Source organism: Poecilia formosa, unplaced genomic scaffold (genome assembly GCF_000485575.1).
Source record: "Poecilia formosa unplaced genomic scaffold, Poecilia_formosa-5.1.2 Scaffold25, whole genome shotgun sequence".
Classification (NCBI taxonomy): Eukaryota; Metazoa; Chordata; class Actinopteri; order Cyprinodontiformes; family Poeciliidae; genus Poecilia; species Poecilia formosa.
The window spans coordinates 3,725,374-3,744,231 of record NW_006799964.1 but is presented as its reverse complement, the minus strand read 5'-3'; the positions used below and the strand labels follow the sequence as shown (position 1 = coordinate 3,744,231).

The window sequence follows — 18,858 nt, the reverse complement described above, 5'->3', positions numbered from 1 at the left end:
ACCTGTAGAGAACTGTAGCCCTAAAGTGGGAACAGACAAGAAGCTGATTTTCAGCTGTTATTCAGTTTAAGTGGTGCTCAGTTTGAAGAGTCAAAAACTCTTTTCAAAATTTAACCCCATCATCAAACACTGAGGGATGATTACCTATGGACTATTTGGATCTGCTAACAAATCTTTCTTTAGGCAGATATTTTGTTTTTCAAAGTCATTGTATGTGAAGGGGAAGGTTAAAATAAACACTGGTTTTCTAGAGACCCTGAAAGAACATAGAGGCCTTCATTTAAACAACTCCACATTTCCATAGTGAGATAATGTTACTGAGTAAACTCGGGATTTGGAAGGAATCTTTGCACAAGCTTTTTGGCTGGAGAAGCCACCAAACTTTTTTTTTTTTTTTCATCAAATCGAAAGAAGCACACACATTCTTCAGAAACAATCCTTCCCCCTGTCATCCACCCCCACATACTCTTCCTTATGAAATAAACTGAATTCCATGGGGCATCTTCCCAGCAGTGACACTCCCCTTAAATATACTTACACAGTGTGAAAGCCTGCACACGTCGCCTGTTTGCTCAGCTTCGAACACCATGAAGGCAAGTATAACTACAATTTTTAGTTCTTGATGGCAGTTCTTGATAAGCACAGATGTTTAGCATTTGAATGTGGTCTTAACAAGAATGTGCATTCTTTTCATTTTTGTTTTTTTATGATTCTCTTGTTAGAATATTGTGCAACTCTGTGCAACAGTTTCGCTGCTGTTCCTGACCCTGCACTTGGCCAGAGTGTAAGTTTATTCATTCTAATGTTTCGCTACAAATCCATGGTGATAAAAAACAAACAAACATGATGTGTTGCCGTTTTTATTTTTTTCACTTACCTTCAGTGTTCTGAGTTACTAGATTTTAATTATGTCTGTAAGGTTCTGTGTGCAGCGTGTTCACTGCCAGTGGGGGCCTTTTGGAAGCTGGTCAGCTTGTGATCCCTGCACCAAATTGCAGGTTTGGAGAAGTTTTAAATACTTTTGCTAATTTGGTTCCCCCATCTGCAAAGGGTTGTAACTCATAAAGCTGATTTTTGTCATTTCACGTCATAGACAAGAAGCCGAGCCATGGCTGTCTATGCTCAGTTTGATGGGAACCCCTGTGATGGGGGCCACACTGAGACCAGACCCTGTGAAACCACGCAAGCCTGTCCATTGGATGATGGATGCGGAGAAAGATTTCGTTGTCGATCAGGTTGCAAATAAACTTTACTTTAAACAAAATACAAAACAAAATACAGTACCCTCTAAATATCTGTTTTTTTTTTCTTTTATCTGCAGGGAAGTGCATTAGCAAGTCTTTGCTGTGTAACGGAGATCAGGACTGTGAAGAAGATGGACTAGATGAGCGGGACTGTCCGGTTCAAAAGTTCATCACGTGTGAACATACGGTTCCCCCTCCTCAAGTAGAGCTACTTGGGAATGGGTCAGTGAGAAACCTTTGCAGAGATACATTTGCATTTAACGATCTGAAAAAGCACAACATGCCTATGTATTCCCATGCTTTGTCTTTTTGGACATTTTGTCACTTTATAACCACAAACTTCGGGATTTTATGCGATAGACCAACACAGAGACCACTTTCAAAACCATTTACAAATTTAAAAAGTGTATCATGCATGTGCATTAAGTTGCATTTACACTAATATTCCTAAATAAAACCCATTTCCACTAATTGCCTTTGAACATCAGCATATATATGTATGTGTTTTTTTCCCCCTGTAGGTTCGATGTGGTATCTGGAAAGAGCAGAGGAAGTGTCATCAACACTAAGAGCTTTGGGGGCCAGTGTCGATCTGTCTTTAGTGATGTCCACAAAACCATTTATCGGCTTCCCCTCAGCGCTATTCAGTACAACTTCCTGGTTAGTAGAAGAATCAGGGCATTGGTTGGGACGATGGTGGCATTGGTGGTAGGAGTTTGTCCCGCGATTGGTGGGTTGCCGCTGGCTCAATTCCAACTTTGTCTGCCTCCTGTAGCTTGCCATATTCAGTGTGTGGATGAATGACTGAATGTAGTGTGAAGTGCTTGATAAACGCTGTACAAGTCCAAACCATTTACCTTTGAACTCTGTCTCTTTCAGTCGTGTATCACTCAATGAGTAAAGTCTGGCGTCATGTAAAAGATTCAGAGCAAAAAATGATTGATAATTGGGTTTCTGTCATTCTTTCACTTTATCACAGGTGGAACTTCATACCAACATGGTTCTTTTCTGGCATATATTTTGAACAGCTTTATTATCCTTTCTCCTGTTGTGTTGTACAACTATTCCCTTCAGTTTGCAGACCTCACTTCTATAAACAAAACACATAGATCCCTAAGTGGTTTGCACAAGTCTCTGGTTAGGATGAATATTTTATTTCTGCAAAAGGAGATTGGTCAAAAAGCTACCCACTTCTTTCATCTATCACTTGAAAGATTTAAACTATATGGAGAAAGTTTTTTTTTTTTTTTTCAAATATTTGTTTATCTTGATATTATTATTAATCCTGTTATTTTCTCAGGTTACAGTCCAAAAGGATTTCAGTGATGAGACGTTTACCAGCCAATGGCACTATGCAAAAGATATTGTCAACAGACAGACAGTAGCCGGGACAACAAGCGGACATCGTAATTATGACTTCCATGATAAACATGACACGTCTCAAGTACGTTGGACTCACATTTTTGCTTTTCAACAGGAAATATTGTTGAAAACTCTAAACTAAACCCATGATTAAAAATTATGTTCATTAAATGACATTTTTTCTTTCTCTATAGACTAGAAGGATTGTGGTGTTAAAGAATGAGATAGAGGTAGCTCAGTTCCAAAGCAACTCTCCCAAGTACCTTCCAATATCAGAGGAGTTTTGGAAGGCCCTGGCCAAGCTCCCCTCTGTTTACGACTACTCAGCCTACAGGAAGATTTTGGAGAGGTTTGGAACACACTACATATCTGAGGGAAGCATGGGGGGCTCCTTGAACTCCATCGTTTCAATCAATGAAGAAACTGAAAATCGCATCAGTAAGGATTTTCAAATTTCCAAAAACAGTTTAATGAACATTTATCATTTTTCTCTGAGACCGGTTAAAAGAAGGTTAACGGAAATTTTGCTTGATGGTAATTTTGCGGCAGGATTAAAACACTTGCAATTTGCTTAGGTGACTAAGTTGATTGATATTGACTTTTGGTCTGAAGTAATCACACTTTATCTGATCACTCATCACAGCAATCTGGAATCAAGCTAAGTTCGTTAAAAATATGAATATGATGTCCACTATGGATCTATAATAACTTCAATTCTTTTGGCATAATTTCCTTTTCAAGCCCTCTTTTAATTTTTACTTGCCATGTTCTTCTGAAGCAAATTAAGTTAAGTAGTCTGTCATGAACCTTTGCAGGAATTGGACTGAAGAAAATTGTAAATTAGTGCAAAAAGAAACTTTTTGGAAGAAATTAGAGGTAGTTTAAATGACTGCATTTCCCTCTCTTTTTGTCTGTTTTAAAGAGAGTGAGAGGTTCGACAATCACGAATGCGAAAGGAAAAAACGTTGGATTCTGTTCTTTCCTATCACAAGAGTGGTTTGCACAACATCTACAGGTTCAAGGACATGGCACAGTGGTAAGACTTTTGCTAATTTTTCCAGCTCATAAAGAAATCTAAATATGCTAGATATTGCCTTTTTCTTATCCATAAAGGTGTTTTGAAACAGATACCAGCACGTCTGACAATAATGCAAAAGTGGAGGTGCAGGGTGGAGGTCCATCACACATTGCAGCATTAGAGAAAATGCAGCTTGATGATGCAGACAAGAACTGGGAATTGTACTCAAATTGGGCTGACTCTATCACGTCATTACCTGTGGTCATAAAACAAAAGGTGAAGGAAACAATGTCCTACCTTATTTAAAGAAAGGACTCTTCTCTTTAGTTTGACGCTCTAACTCTTTTGTTTTGATAGCTTCGACCTCTGTCAGAGCTGGTTAAGGAAGTTCAGTGTTCTGGAGTTAAGAGACTCTTCCTGCGTAAAGCCATAGAACAATACCTGTATGAGAGCCATCCCTGCCACTGCCAGTCCTGCAGAAATAATGGCCTGGCTGTCATGGATGGAGACAAATGCAAATGCATCTGCAAAACTGGCACATCAGGGCTGGCTTGTGAGCAAGGAGTTGAGGCAGAGGGCCAACCAGGTGGCTGTTTGTTTTTCATACAATTTAATTTACTATTTTACAATTGCTTCTAAAATGAAATGCTATAAAGGCTTTTATTTTTCTCTTGCACCCGTTAAATGAAGGTGTGATCCATGGTAGTTGGTCCTGTTGGTCTGCCTGGTCTTTGTGTTCTGGGGGTCGAAGTTCGCGTAGTCGCTCTTGCTCTAACCCTTCCCCTCAGAACGGCGGCCATCACTGTATCGGAGAATCAACTGAGACCGCTGGCTGTGAAGAACAAGAGGACCTGGAGTACTTAAAGTCAGAGCAAACACTAGTTGCAATGTGCAATATGAATTCATGTATTTGTAGATGTTCATTAAATGATGGTAATAAGCTAACCTTTTAGGGAGACAGTGTTTTGTTGAATGCAGCTTTTTATTTTAACATTTCCACAGAACCATGGAGCCTCAGTGCTTTGATCAAACTCTCCCAGAACTTCAGAAGTGTGTGACTCCACCCAATCTGATCAACGGCTACATCCTGGTAAAGATGAAGCTATATTACTGTACAACGAGGAGCAAAGGAAAAGTGGAACTCGAACAAAACTCATAGTGCTGTCCACATCGAGCCTAACCCTTAATCTACTGAGTCCAAGTTGAATGTGTCATTGAACCAATGTCATGTGTAGGCTTGAAAACTATTGCATTACAGTTCAGAAAAATTCAATCTGTAATCCAACTCCCTTTACAGGTGCTGTCTCCCTTTTTACATTTTTTTTTTTATTGAAACAAATATTTTGGCCCAACTTGCGTCTTTGCAGGACAGCTTCTGTTAATTGCTCCAACATGGATTAACTAAGTAAGCTTATAACCAGAGTTCTCCAATCACATTGCACAGGATCCCAAGGACAACTACTATGTGGGTAACAGAGTGGAATATAGCTGCACCGCCGGATTTTATCTTGTTGGTATCAGCATCCTCCAATGCAATGCTGATCAAACCTGGTCTGCAAACCCTGGGCTCTGTGCAGGTAGCTATATTTGTAATAAATGTGAAGTGCAGTATCATAGTTAACTAACTGTTGTATTATCGCCGTGTTTGTTTTTCCCTTCCTAGTTTCAGTGTGTAAGCTTCCTCCACTTGCAGAGGATGTCGTAGCATCTCCTTCACAGGAGGCTTATCATCTGGGAGACTCTGTTAGCTTGTCCTGTCCACATGGTCGTTCATTAGATGGTGAAGCTACGGCTATTTGTGATTCCAGTTTGAATTTTTCTCCAGACCCAGCTCAAACCAGGTGCATCCAAGGTATTGTTGTCCCCCTATTTTATCTTATCTGTGCATGCAACTGTTCTCCAGGTTCTTCACCACTCAAAGCTTTATGGGCTTTATGTGATGAAAAAGCCACCATTAAAAAAAACAAAAAAAGACTCATATCAAGAGAGCCAAAACAGTCAATAGGGTGAATACCTATTATTGGCACTGTATTCAAAATGATGGTAGATTGCTGAGACATGACACTTTTCTACAGTTTAGAGTACAGAAGTGCTTTTTACTTATTTTTGTTCTTTACTGTCAATGGGGGAAAAAAAAAAATCCCACAGCTGAAAGAAGCCAGAAGCCCACTGCTTCCCCAGCACAATGCAAACAATGGCAGAAGTCATTTAGAGGAAAATGTGTCTGCAGAATGCCTCCTGAGTGCAGGTATATTTGCTGATCTAACCACCACTGTGATTATCTAGCATTTTGCTTGCAAGCTGGCTATTATTTTTCTTCATTTTTTTTTAATTATCAGTTCTTCGCTGGAGTTGTGTGCCATAAGTCCATTGGATGGACAGTTTGTTCTCTTGACTGTGTGCAAGATTCAGGCAATCAAATGTATTGGGAAAAACCTTGAGATAGCAGAGGACAGCAACTGCAAGTGGCCACAGCGCAGCAACACAGACTGCACCAGATGTCACATGTGGGAAAACTGTGACGGTGAGAACATAGAAGCTCACAAACAATTGAAAATCATCCCTGGTATTTTTAGGTTTTCATCAATCATCCCTTTCTATTCTCACACTATTTTGTCAGCCCAAACCAATCAGTGTCGCTGTAAAGACTCAGCAGACTGCTTGATTCCAGGAGAAAGCGTGTGCATCCGTGTTGGTGAGGACGCAACGGTTGCACCACAAACCATGAGCGAGTGTGAAGCAGGACTTCGACGATGCAAAGGGGAGAAGGTGACGGTTGTCAGTATCCAGCCATGTGCTTCCTAATACCTCCCACTCATGCTATTGTTTATCTGCCTTGTGCTTCAGCGGCATTTGACCAGTTGCATACTGTGTAAGGGTTGGCTTGGAAATAAAATGTATTAATTTCCAATCGTTTCAACAAGCCAAATGCATGAAATTGCTCCTGACCATCAATTCATGTGGGCAGCAGCCTAAGCAGAAGCCCAGATGTTTCTGTTTAATTATTACACATCAGTGGTTAAGTGACTGTTGCAACACATGCTTCTTTTCCTCATGTTTCAACACATAAATGCCTTATAGACATACCAAGATACTACATGTAGCATGTTTAAAAACATCGCAAAAGCTTAAAGGGTCAGAAGGAAAACTGACAACTGCGTCTTCTAATTTCTTCTTTATTTTGTTCCATTTCCTTTTTTGTTTTGTTCAATAAAACATTTAACTTACATTGTTTAAAGTGCTTTTAATTCCCAGTCATGAAGCATTTTTTGTGTATGGTTTATTCCTCATTAATTGACACTTTTAAAGACTTGTGATCAGAATGCATTAAACGGTCTCAAGCAGTTACTCTGAATGTAGTGGGAACATTGCATTTTGATCTGCATGTTTTGTAAACACAACTGACTGTCATATGAAATTGAAGTTCTTTACCTGAGAAAAGAAAATGTAAAAATGTTCCTTAAAATCATCATGTAAATTCCACTGTTGGGATTTAAAACTGAAATATATTTTAAGAGATTTGCTCACTGTAACTGACAGTGTAGACGCTCCCTGCTGGCAGAACACACTCCTGCTGGCGGTCTATTTCTACCACTGGCTCGCTGCCTTCTCATACGGTGAGCCCATGTGTGTCAGTACGTGCTTGTGTCAGACTCGCATGGAAATGATATGCGTATGGAGTCATATTCAATAAATTAGAACACGTGTTTCAGTGAGGTTTCTTTGTCAGAGAACAAGAGTTCTGCCCTCTCATATATAATTAAAGCGTCAAATTAATTTTCTCAGGAAAATAAAAATAAAAAGTGTGTCTATATACATATCATAGGCACTTAATAATTAGTGTGGGCTTCTTCTGCAAAAAACTACTGCATCGAGGCAGCATGGCGAGGACTTCATCAGTCTGTGGCACTGTTAAAGTACTAAGGAAGTCCAGCCTTCAGCTTATCTGCATTATTTACTTAGCTTTCTCCAGATCGCTGGTGCATGCCCACTGTGAACAAGGAACCTGAGAGCAAAATAAGTACAGATAGAAAAACTAAAACAATGCAAATAAGTATACATAACAAAACAAAGCAATTTTCCAGTTACACAATTACACCAAAAAATATCCCAAGGGTCATGACAGCACCTAATAGGTCAGATGCCATTATGTATATATCAACAGAAATGTGCAGTTACTTTTGTAGCAAAATGACATATGATACATATATTCTGTTCATGTATTTGTGTTCACAATAAACCCCTTATAGTCTTTCAATTTTGTTTCTCTGTCTCCACCCTATGGACATTTTGATGTATTACTTGTAAGACAAGTGTGACACACCATTTAAGTGGTTTCAATAACAAAGTTTTATTAACAATGTAAAATGACCTGTTACAGCTTTTATCACATTCTCCTTTTCCATTATATCTCAGTTAGTACAAGATCCTCCCTCATTTACTACCCCAAAACAGGTTCTCTATGCTAACCACCTCCAGCTTTGAAAATAATTAAGAGCCTTGCGTAAAGAGTATGTGTATGTACAAGTCTAACGTCTTTATAGATAGATATTGTGTGCAAAGAAGTTTTCCTTTGAATAATGTCTCATATATTCCATTTTGAAGCTGGATAGTTTAAGCTGAGTACAGGTTCTTGGTTTATGGAAGACTAAATTAAGTACAGTAAGAACAAAAACAGCAAGAAACAGAAAACAGAGACTGTAATACACAACAACTTTTCTGCACAAACCTGTCATCTAATATTTGACAAAGGCATCCCACCATCTCTGGGCGTTTGGCCTTTGATTCTTCAGATCGATTTTAGTCATATCACATTATTTCTGACAACACAGACATTTAAATTCCCTTTTTTTGAAACATAAATCCTTACTCCACTCATTCGGGACTGTGGTATTAATCAAACAATGACATTGTTTCATGTAAGCTCACATTCTTTTTTTATTTTTTTTTCAAATTAGACAAGCAGCTGATTTATTTACTAAAAAAAAAGAGAGAAAAAAAAAGCTTCTGCAAAATATCTTAAAATATATGATTATGGTGTTTTATTTTTATTACATTGCAGTTACAATTCTCCTTTGTATTACAAAATAAAATTATAAAATGGGCAGCCTTTAAAAAAAAGAGAATACATTTGAAAGTGGCAGTAGTAGATCGGTGGGAGACACGAGTGGTGACAGACAGTGGGTGATGGTGTCTTTGTTGTCGCCTCCTATGTTAGAAGGTGGGGACTTTAGCTGGTTACCAGACAACAGAGCCCAAAGAAACGCCTTTTCCTCTGTCGGACAAGAGGGTAGGGAGTCAGGTTCAGCAAGCTGCTGTCATCTGGAGAAAAGAACGCATAATTACTTTTTAACAAAGGCAAAATAAATGAACATAAACACATTTAATTGTTACCTAGACTAGTTTATGGATGATAGTCGAAGTGATCATAAATGTCTAGATAATATAACTTAAAAAAAAAAAAAACAACAGTTAAACATTTCATTACAGTTGCATAATCTTGAAGTGGGAATGTTATATTTTGTAGATTGTTATGAATCCTGAGTCATCTCTTATGCTTTATTTTCTGAAACTTACTGTGTAGGTTCACTACAGGCTTTATGTCTGGGAACTGAGATGACTGAGAGTTAAGGAAATTGATTTTGTGAGGCAGCCCACAGCATCATGGATATGCTCTGGTATATAGTCACACAAACTATAATGGCTGTATTTGGCATATTTTTGTATGCAATATATAAATATACAATGTATATTTACACACCATATATAAAGTTTTGAATATATCATACCATTTGTATACAGTGTAGGCAAGGAAATCCCATCGTTCTTTACCTATTAGGACTTCTCAAGATTATATGGATAGCATTTTTATTTTTATTTTCTACTGAATAAAACTTGGTGTCCATATGCCTTAAATGAGGCGTACTCTTTCCCTTACCTTGGTTCTTCAGTGGTAAAGGCATTGTCTCCCTGAGTTTACTTAGAAGGTTCTTCATATCTCTCATGTCCCTGTAAAAATACAAAAGTTTGAGTAACTGAAATGTGGAACTTAAAATTGAGCTTGAGCGCCGTTTGAATTTGAACGATTCTGGTTCCACTTATGATTCCGGTTCCAAACTATTCTCAATCCCGATTCTATTTAGAGACAGAGTAAAAGAAGTCAGGATGGTTCAAAGGAGCTACATATAACCATTTGTCTGGTTAAAATAGTCTCAACTTCTCCATTTTTACTTTTCATGAACTTCACTAGGAATTATTTCCTTGAACTACTTCCAACTCTATAAATATCACACATATGTACTTGAATATACAGTAAATGTTTTGAATTCTTTTCACAGGGGTGAACTTTTACACATATGTCTCTGATGCTGCAGGTTACTGAGTTCCTGCTGATTTTCTGGTGCAGAAAATCAAACAAACAAAAAAGAACAACTTAAAAATACAGAGTCCAAAACTGTGAATGGACTCAGCCAGTCCTGTGCTATAGGCTGGGTAGTCAAAGCTGGAGGAGGAAGCAGCAGCGAAGGAAGTTTGACGCAGTACCTCAAAGACAGACCACTCTATTATTCCAAACCATGTCTCCGTTATCACATTATGGTCGTTCTCTCTCCTTTGTACAACATATTTTGGCTGCAAATGCTGAATGGGCCAGACTGGACAGCTCTTTTATTAAAGTGAAGCCACACTCATGTTTTGTTCAATTCTCGAGAGCCAACCCAACTTAAAATAGCCTCCAGTTTTCTTCAGTTTCCTTCAATCACATCAAGTTGAAGTTTTGAACACCTACTCGAAAAATTTGTTGGCAGAAATTGCAATTTTAGTAAATTTTGCAGAACATTTTTAATAAAAGATTGTCCTCAGTTTTTATTGTGTATCTTCGGTTGTGGATTTGATTACATTGTTAAAATGAATATTCAACATCCATATTAAACCACCGGACATGCTGTGAAAACATCTGCTGATTCCTCTATGACTATAACTGGACAAAGATTTTAGTTTTGAAAAAAATCCAGTGAGCATGAATCACTTCTTTGCAGTATTATAAAGAATATCCTAAAGTCCTTTCGATGAGGCTTTTCATAGGGTAGACTTTATCAGCTTGCTCCTTGTGTAAAACAGGTCTCCCACTAAACAACTTTATATAACGTCTTTGAAAACCTTTTTCTCATTTACATTTAAATTAGTTAAGCATACAATAAATTAAAAAATCACAGGGCTGCTTTGTATATGTTTTCGAGTATTATTTCTTTACTTTGTGTCTAAATGTGAGGAGAGTTCTGAAGGCCTACGTAAAAAAAAAACATAAAAAGTTCAGGTTGTTCTCAGAAAACATTTTTCAACCTACTTTTCAATGTTTTCTATATCAGTGGCCACCAGCCAACAGAGCTGAGGACAATCAGTGGGTGAAGAAGAGGTGTCCTCCAGGATGGGGATGTCAGAGTCTTCAGTCTTACTGTCGATTCCAGGAGGACAACATGAATCTTTACCTAAAGCACAAAGACAATAAGTTTGATACGATTTATTTAATATCCAAAATGTAAAAAATCTGAAAATGAGAAAGCCGATGAAGAAAAGTTTGCAATATGATCCCTTATCATTTATCACCTTTAGCTTATATTAACTTCTAGCTAAGTTAAAGGTTAACTAACTAAACCTTCAGTTAAGTTAATGCAACATAAGCTAAAGGTGGTAATTGGTACAAACATAAATAAAACTACAAAATCCTCTGATCTGCATACAGCCATTCATTCTGAAATACTAAATAATATATTTGCTTCATACATTAACCAGCAAGGTTTATAGCTGGTTAATTATCTCAAGTTTTTTTTTTTTTACTTGATTTTATGTTACCCATTAACCACCATGCAGTCTATGTGCATTAACCTTTTCTATGGAGCTGCAGGGATCCCAGCAGGCAGACAGATTTCAGCATCTCTGTGATGTACATCTCCAGACAGCACTGCAGCTGGATGAAAAGCCGGCAGATCTCAGGGTGGATTTCCCCGTCCTCTGGCCTGAAATGGCAAATAGTGAAAGCAAAAAGAACATTATTGGCTACAGCCGACAGTTATGCCATTTTAAAGGTCTTGGAGCAATATGTTTATGGGCACTCTATGGTATTCTGTAACATAAAGAAGCAGCAGGGAAAGTCAAAAGCTACATATTGTCATATTTGGAGAGCTGAAAACAGAACATGAGAATATGAAGGTGTCATTGCAGAATGTGTAAAGGCTATGCTTAAAGAATTCACGTGTCCTATATCACTCTGGAATGTTAGAGTATTTATCCATCCATATGGATAGCATGTCTCTTATGCATCAAAAGTTAGACAAATTTTATTTTAGAGCAGTAGTTAATATATTTTAAAACCTAATAGTAGAGTCTTAATGAGTTCCCTGATGTTTATACTCATCAATAGATGTTTTTTTCTCCTTTATCAATTACTTTGTTTTTTTGTTTTGTTTTGTTTTTTGAAGAAAGACATTTTTGATGTTTTCCACACCATTTTGAACTCCAATCCATTGCTACTGACAATATGGCTGCCGCTTATTTTATGTCTATCCTGTGTGTAAATGACTGTATCATCAGCATACATTTGAACATCAACATCATTACCAAGCACAGATGAGAGGTTGTTATACAAACTAAATAACAGATGCCTCAAACGTCTCCTTTTGACACCTCAGTAGTGCATTGTCCCGTTAGTGATGCAGCATCATCTAGGAAGACACTGAGAACACCTATCATGGTAGGATTGTAGCAAGGCAGTGATAGCTGTGAACGGTTTGAACCAGGTCAACTTAAAATATTAACTCACAGTAATGTTGGCACACAAAAAGCTTACAGTAAGTTTTTTTGTCTTTGTTCAGGTCTTTGACATGGGTTTTTGTCAGGGTTTGACAATAGATCCAAGGATGTTTAAAAAAAAAAAAAAAGGTTAATGTTATCAGTAGTAAGTAGCCTCCAAAAAAATTGCAGTATCATCTCTTTTCAGAAGGTGAAACAGCAGGAAATAAAGGTTCTACTCATTTTCAATGTTTATAGCTGAAAAATATGCCGGAAAAAAAAAAAAGTTTTCTGCATTACTCAGCTAATTATTTAATTGTGGGCTTTGAGAAAATGATTATAAAAGTTTGTCGATGTATTTTCTGTCTAGGAGTAACATCTTTATTCAACCATTTCCCATACCTGCTATCTCCTGTGGTCAATGGACAAGAGGTGGAGAAGAAACTGGACAGGATGGTAAGTCTATCACGGGGCAACCAAATATGCATCCTCACTCACTCTTGAGGGCAAGTGAGAGGTGCCAATAATTTTAACATGCACGTTTTCTTCCTATTTGAAGCAACTGGACTATCTTGAGAATATTCATGTTTGCATGGACAAATGTCTCATAGAAAGATGTTTTCACCTTCCTGCAACAAATCAGCTCCACTGGCCAGTCCTGATTTAAAGTATCCAGTTGATATTAAACCAAGATTAGTGATAATCAATGGCTAAATATGTGAGCATTTGTAAAGCTAAAGCACCAAACTGTTAATGAAAGGTTTTATAAATGTTGAAAGATGAGAAATGTAATGATCTAAGAATCAAACAAGCTAAATTTATATTTCTCTAGTAAAATGCTAATTATAGTGCAAGCTCATTAAGGGATTTTACAGACCTAATAATCTGCCAATCACAGGCAGGCAAGGATATGGGGTGTATTAGAACAATAAACTTAATACTGGGGCCTTTCCAACATTCATTGGACATTGGCAATGACATTGAACTTCAGACATCCTCTCCTCTCACCCACCACTGGCTGCAATCTTTCCAATTGTTGTTTAAGTAAGTTTGATGGTGCCAAGGCAGCTGGCATCTTACGCCTCAGAGGATCTTAAAATCCCCCTCATCCACTGGCACAAGTATTGAAGGGAACCTCTCATCAAACGAGGCATTTTCAGCTTTCTGTTACCACTATTTCTCCAGATTTGTTTTAAAGTGTACATTTATAATAAAAATGTACTCTGAGGCAACAAAGAGGAAACTAATTTAAACTGTAACCACTTAGCATTGATGTTTCCTATACTGCATCCATGATATTGTTAGAAAAAAAAAGATACCAAAGAATTGTATTATAATGACCACTTAGGAGCGAGGAAAATAAGCAGAGCTATTCCTTACAGAATCACAGAACAAAGAAACAGCCAATAAAATTAAGTCAGAACTAAGCATAAAATGTATTAAAAGCATGGGGTGGGGGGGGGAATCATTGGATTTACACCATTGATGATATCTTCTCAAATATTCATCCAGGGAAGCATCCCACTGCCACTCCACTTTGTGCATTAGCCACAGCTAAATGGAAGTGATCGGTTACAGCGTGCTGTGGTGATCGTTTCCTGGAAAAGCTCTTCCGCTTGCAAATTACAGATGATTTTTAAAAGCTGATCTCATGTTCTGTTTTTCCCTCAAACTCAGTGTGTTTAATGGAGTGGGCTAATGCTTGCATGTTTATAGAGCAGAGGCTGCTCAAGATTGTCCTGGGTCCTGGCCAGAATTTTAGTCAGGGCCTCGTTTCCACTAAAGCCCGTCATCCACCGGAGAACACAGGAGCAATACATTTTAGTTTTAGTTTTTACAAGCTTGATTATTTGTGTGTCAACACCCTTAAATTTTGTGGTTTAATATTAAGTCGGGAGGAAAATTAACTTTGCGATAGACTGGCGGCCTGTCCAGGGTGTACACCACCTCTCGCCTGGAACATTAGCTGGAGATAGGCACCAGCAACCCCTTCCGACCCCACTAAGGGACAAGGGTGTCAAGAAAATGGATGGATGGATGGATGGAAAATTAACTTTATAACAAAATGTTTTTGTTTGCCACTCATCTTTTAGCTAAGACGTCCTGACGCGTGTATATTATTACTATTTTTTATTCTTTACACGGGCGTCGTATTAGTTTTACAACCAATATTAAACTTAGATTTTTATTTTTTATTTTTTTTATCCATTAATGACCTCAGACCTTATTTAACTGGACTTTTAAGTGTTTGTTTGAGTGGCATATCCTTCAGGTCATTCAGACATCTTTTGTTGGATGTTCCAAGGACTGAGCTTACACTATGGGATGGTGGCACCCATGACCGGAAATTAACTTTCTTTTGATTTTTGTGCTACTGCTGAACCAGGGCTTTTCAAAAGCTAACTAAAGATGCATTCACTCAGATAAGCTATTAAGCACAAACCTTTTAAACATTTAGTTTTTTTGTGTTGCCTTTTTAAAGGTTATTAATTTATTGTTATGCTTAATTGGATGTTTGCAGCCCCCCATAAATCAATCAATGAAATAATTACAGTATATCTGTTTTTTTTTTAACTGCAAATATTTTTCATCTTACTGTTATTGTGGTCTAAAGTAGAAGTCCCAAACCCTGATACTCAGACTTGCATGTTTTTGATGTTTTTGTTGCTGCACACCTGGCTCACATGAATGGGTGATTAACAATTTGAGAAACACTTTTGCATGGAAAACAGAGACAGTCGTAGTGTGTAAAATAAAGAAGCTCCTTGTCTTATGTACATTAAGGTAGTGCAGTTTCCAAACTAAAAACAGCATTTCTCTTCAGCTGGCAACTACAGGCTCTACCTAAGTTTTAATAAGTCTTCTGAAATTTTTATCCTGAAATTTTTAAACTGCTTAATATGTGTGTTTAGTTTTTAGAAAACATGACAATAAATTTGATGTTTTCATTTGTAGTCAGTGTGAGATGTCTAGCACATCTACAGGCCAGAGGGACCAAAAGCAGCTGCTTAGTTCAGTTATGCCTTATCCTGTCTCTGTTACAGGAGCTGAGGTAAACGAAACAAGCCTGCCAACAATCTTGACGCTTATGCAAACAAGGGGTTTGCTTTGGAGAAAAAAAGTAAACCACTTTCCAAATTCCGACAGTGTGGCAAGTTTGATCGTTTTCAGCACCATGGACAGCAAACTCACCCTGAAATCAAGGAGAGACTCTGGTGTGCCGCCCTTGCCATTTCGCAGCCTTTGGTTCGGGTCTTCAGCATGTCGGCCCGCAAAGTAGGACAGTCAACAGTGATTTCACCGATGGAGATGACCAGCTCACGGTACAAAGCCACAAGTGTGTTGAATTCTTGGACGATCTGAGTTAAATTGAGACAAAAAGGATAATTAATCTGAGCTTCAAGTGATACATTAAACAGCAGCACATCAGAATGGTGACAAAAAATATGTCCTTGACTACAATCTCGTGTCCAGTGGTTATAACTAATGGGGAGACAGAGGGGACACTTCCTATACCACAAAACCCCTCCATACAGACAGGCAAACCGTCTGTATGGAGGGCAAAGGAAAGAGTGCATAGTTGTTTGCTAAGTTGATCTCTGCATTGTCCTTTTCATGATGTATGCCAGTGAACCTCAACCCTGGTCCTCAGAGCCCACTGCCCAATGTTTTAAATGCCTGTCCACTCCAGCACAGCTGACTCAAATTACCTTTTTTGTATGCCTGCAATTGTTACAGAAGCCTGTTAATCAACAATTCATTTAAGCTAGGTGTGCAGTAGCAGGGAAACACCTAAAACAGGATTGGGGACCTTTGCTGCATCCTCCCAATTACAGGCAGCCACCTCACATCTCCAACCCTAAAATGGATAGATGAGTATATGCAATGGATGGACGGTTATTTTATAAATTTCCAACAGAAGTTTTAAAAGGCAAGCTTAAGTTTGCATGATTTGCATTGGTGGATTTGTATTCCAATATGCCACAATTTGAAAAATATGACTTTGTGACCCCACATTTAGCCATCCGCTCCACCCCAAGCACAGATGTAAAACAACAGCAACTGTAAGCAAATGCTCTTCTGCTCCTTCTTTTTATAAACATCTATTTTCATGACCATGTTACAGCACTGCATTCAGGTCTGGCATAGTTACTACAAGATTTCGGTCCCTTTTTTTGTATATGGGTGCAGACATGCTAGGAAATTATATTGTGATTTAAAAGAAAAAACCTTTCAACAAGAGGTTATTTCAGAAAAAAACTCTGTTTTGTTTGGATAGTATAAACCTTGAAGGTAATGTGCTCATCACTATTAATCTGAAATCTGCATCAACACTATAAAATTGTGGGAGTGGGGCAGCAAAAGTGACTCATGGACCAGCACCTCCTTGAGAAAACTTGTGCTCCTGTCCTGTCACTGCAGCAGAAAAGTCTGAGATGTTAAACCCGAGTAGCGGTGGAAAACGAAAAGCAACTAAACCCAGCAAGGGGAGCTGCAGTATGCAAACGAAAAAAAAATGTGCAGACTTGTACATCTGCAGTTACAAAGTCAGGAAAACGTGACTGAAGATTTGTGAAGCATCGCCATTAGAACAGCCTATATAGACAAGAGTGAGTGCACCCATATATAATATATATCCTGGGGGGTGAACTCGTGTTTTATTTAATTTGGTTGCCTGAAGAAATAAGATTGGTGAGCGTATTGGGGCACAGGTATTTTTGCTCGTGTTGTACATCCTGCCTGAAAACGAGAAGACTGCATGACGATCGGCGATGTATGGCAAAGGCTTGATCATTTCTGTTAAAACACAAGGTAGATGTGCCATGATTATGAACATCTGCACATATGTTCATGTAATTCAATCAATTCTTTAAAATTCTCAGCAAATCAGCTCCAAATCATAAGCACCTATCTCTTTTCCACACTCTAAATGCAAATCACACAGTCCGTCTGCACGCCGAGGTGTTCTGTTTGGCTTAAGTGTAAATGCATACGGCTATTTTTAGGCAGACCTGGGTAAAGTCACTCATTTTTGCGTGCTAGATGCGCAGGATATTCAATTTTCAAACAGCAAAAGAAATCTTGGCACTCTTTTTTTTTTTTTTTTTAGCGGCTTGCAGACACTGACGTGCCGCAGACCTACCATTCTGCAGTCGGCCACGGCGCGCTGGGCTTTGCGGGTACTCTCGGTGCTCTCCCTCCGCTGCGGGTCTCGGTACGGAGGCTTGCCGATCTGGAAGATGTTCCCGGCGGATCTGGGGCGGTTTTTGCGCCCATTCGATGCAGAACTCATGCATACACATCCACGATTAAAACAGCCCCAAAACGGAACGATTCTGTCCGATTCCAGCCACAAATATTTCTAATGATTAAAAACTCCTCCACCGCTGTTCCCCTTCTACCTCACCACACTGCACCCTTTACCGTTCACCTTATTCTCTCCTTATAGACTCAGTTCACCTTCGACAACTGAAGCTCGATTTATTCTTATTGCTCTTTGTCGCTACCTTTATTTATTGTAGGAGAGGGAGGAGGGGAGGGAAATCCCAGACGAGCCTAAGGGCGCAGGAAAAGTAGAGGATGAGCGCCTGTGGCTCCTCTCCGCATTGCTTTGACTGCGTCGGGGCTCAAGTCACCTTCACTCCCGCGCCGCTATAAAGGTGTATAACGAGGACTCTTCACACCCGGCTAGGAGTCCAGTTTGCAGAAGCGTCCTTTCTGACGCACAGATGTCAGATCGCATTCACGGATGGTCTCCAAATGCAACCATTTTTTATGATTGCGCGTTTCCATCAAGCACCGGGCGATTAAAAATATTTTCTTCTGTTCTGTGCGGACCAAATAACGCCGTCTGCGTGCGCTGAGAATAAAGTCGCAGCCTACACTTTGAGCTTCTGTGTAGGAGAAAATATGAAACTGATCCCTGGCGTCGGAGTTCCAGTCCGGCTCCGAGTGTCTTTTTCTTCTTCTTCTTCTTCTCCTTCTTCTTCTTCTTCTTTGAGTGCTTCCTCCCAGTCGGGCGGGCCTATCTCTAACCTTGGAGAGGCAGAACGAAGATGAGCACTTGCTACAGGCCTGACGTGGCTCTGTGTTTGGCAACACTGCGCGCCCGTGGGACGGGAATACTAATAGGACCCGTTAACCAGACTCTAGCAAACCTTGAAAATGAAGATTATTGTCCAATCAAAAACGCTGCGAGCTCTGCGAGGACTGAACTTGATCACTATAAACTTTTAAACTGAGCCGAAATTTACTTTTTGTGCTGTGATCTACAGGTGCAACTCTGTAATTTGGAATATCATCAAATGTCACAGAGTTACGCCCTCCATGGGGAGGGCATTGAACAGATGCACATGGCTGCACAGACTGATTGCTCACAGGTTGCTTTATCCGGATACTTTAATGGAAGGTTGAGTGGAAGGAAAAAGGGAGATGAAGATGTGCAGA

At 39.0% G+C, this 18,858-nt stretch overlaps 2 protein-coding genes across 2 annotated transcripts; one reads left to right on the top strand and one right to left on the bottom strand.

Moving 5' to 3' along the window:
• The first annotated feature begins 514 nt into the window (after positions 1–514).
• On the top strand, positions 515–7,336 carry LOC103135457 (complement component C7-like). The gene is made up of 18 exons (XM_007548194.2): positions 515–593; positions 723–784; positions 920–998; positions 1,094–1,235; positions 1,322–1,466; positions 1,766–1,904; positions 2,545–2,688; positions 2,801–3,044; positions 3,529–3,642; positions 3,734–3,900; positions 3,982–4,210; positions 4,315–4,489; positions 4,627–4,714; positions 5,069–5,201; positions 5,288–5,476; positions 5,773–5,872; positions 5,964–6,148; positions 6,245–7,336. Exons 1-18 carry the CDS (start codon positions 588–590, stop codon positions 6,427–6,429), a joined length of 2,526 nt encoding a protein of 841 aa, XP_007548256.1. The 5' UTR covers positions 515–587; the 3' UTR covers positions 6,430–7,336.
• Positions 7,337–8,643: 1,307 nt separating this feature from the next.
• LOC103135455 (regulator of G protein signaling 7 binding protein) lies at positions 8,644–18,420 on the bottom strand. The gene is made up of 6 exons (XM_007548193.2): positions 17,555–18,420; positions 15,604–15,770; positions 11,509–11,639; positions 10,970–11,111; positions 9,563–9,633; positions 8,644–8,946 (listed from the first exon to the last, which is right to left on the bottom strand). Exons 1-6 carry the CDS (start codon positions 17,702–17,704, stop codon positions 8,855–8,857), a joined length of 753 nt encoding a protein of 250 aa, XP_007548255.1. The 5' UTR covers positions 17,705–18,420; the 3' UTR covers positions 8,644–8,854.
• Between the last annotated feature and the right edge of the window lie 438 nt (positions 18,421–18,858).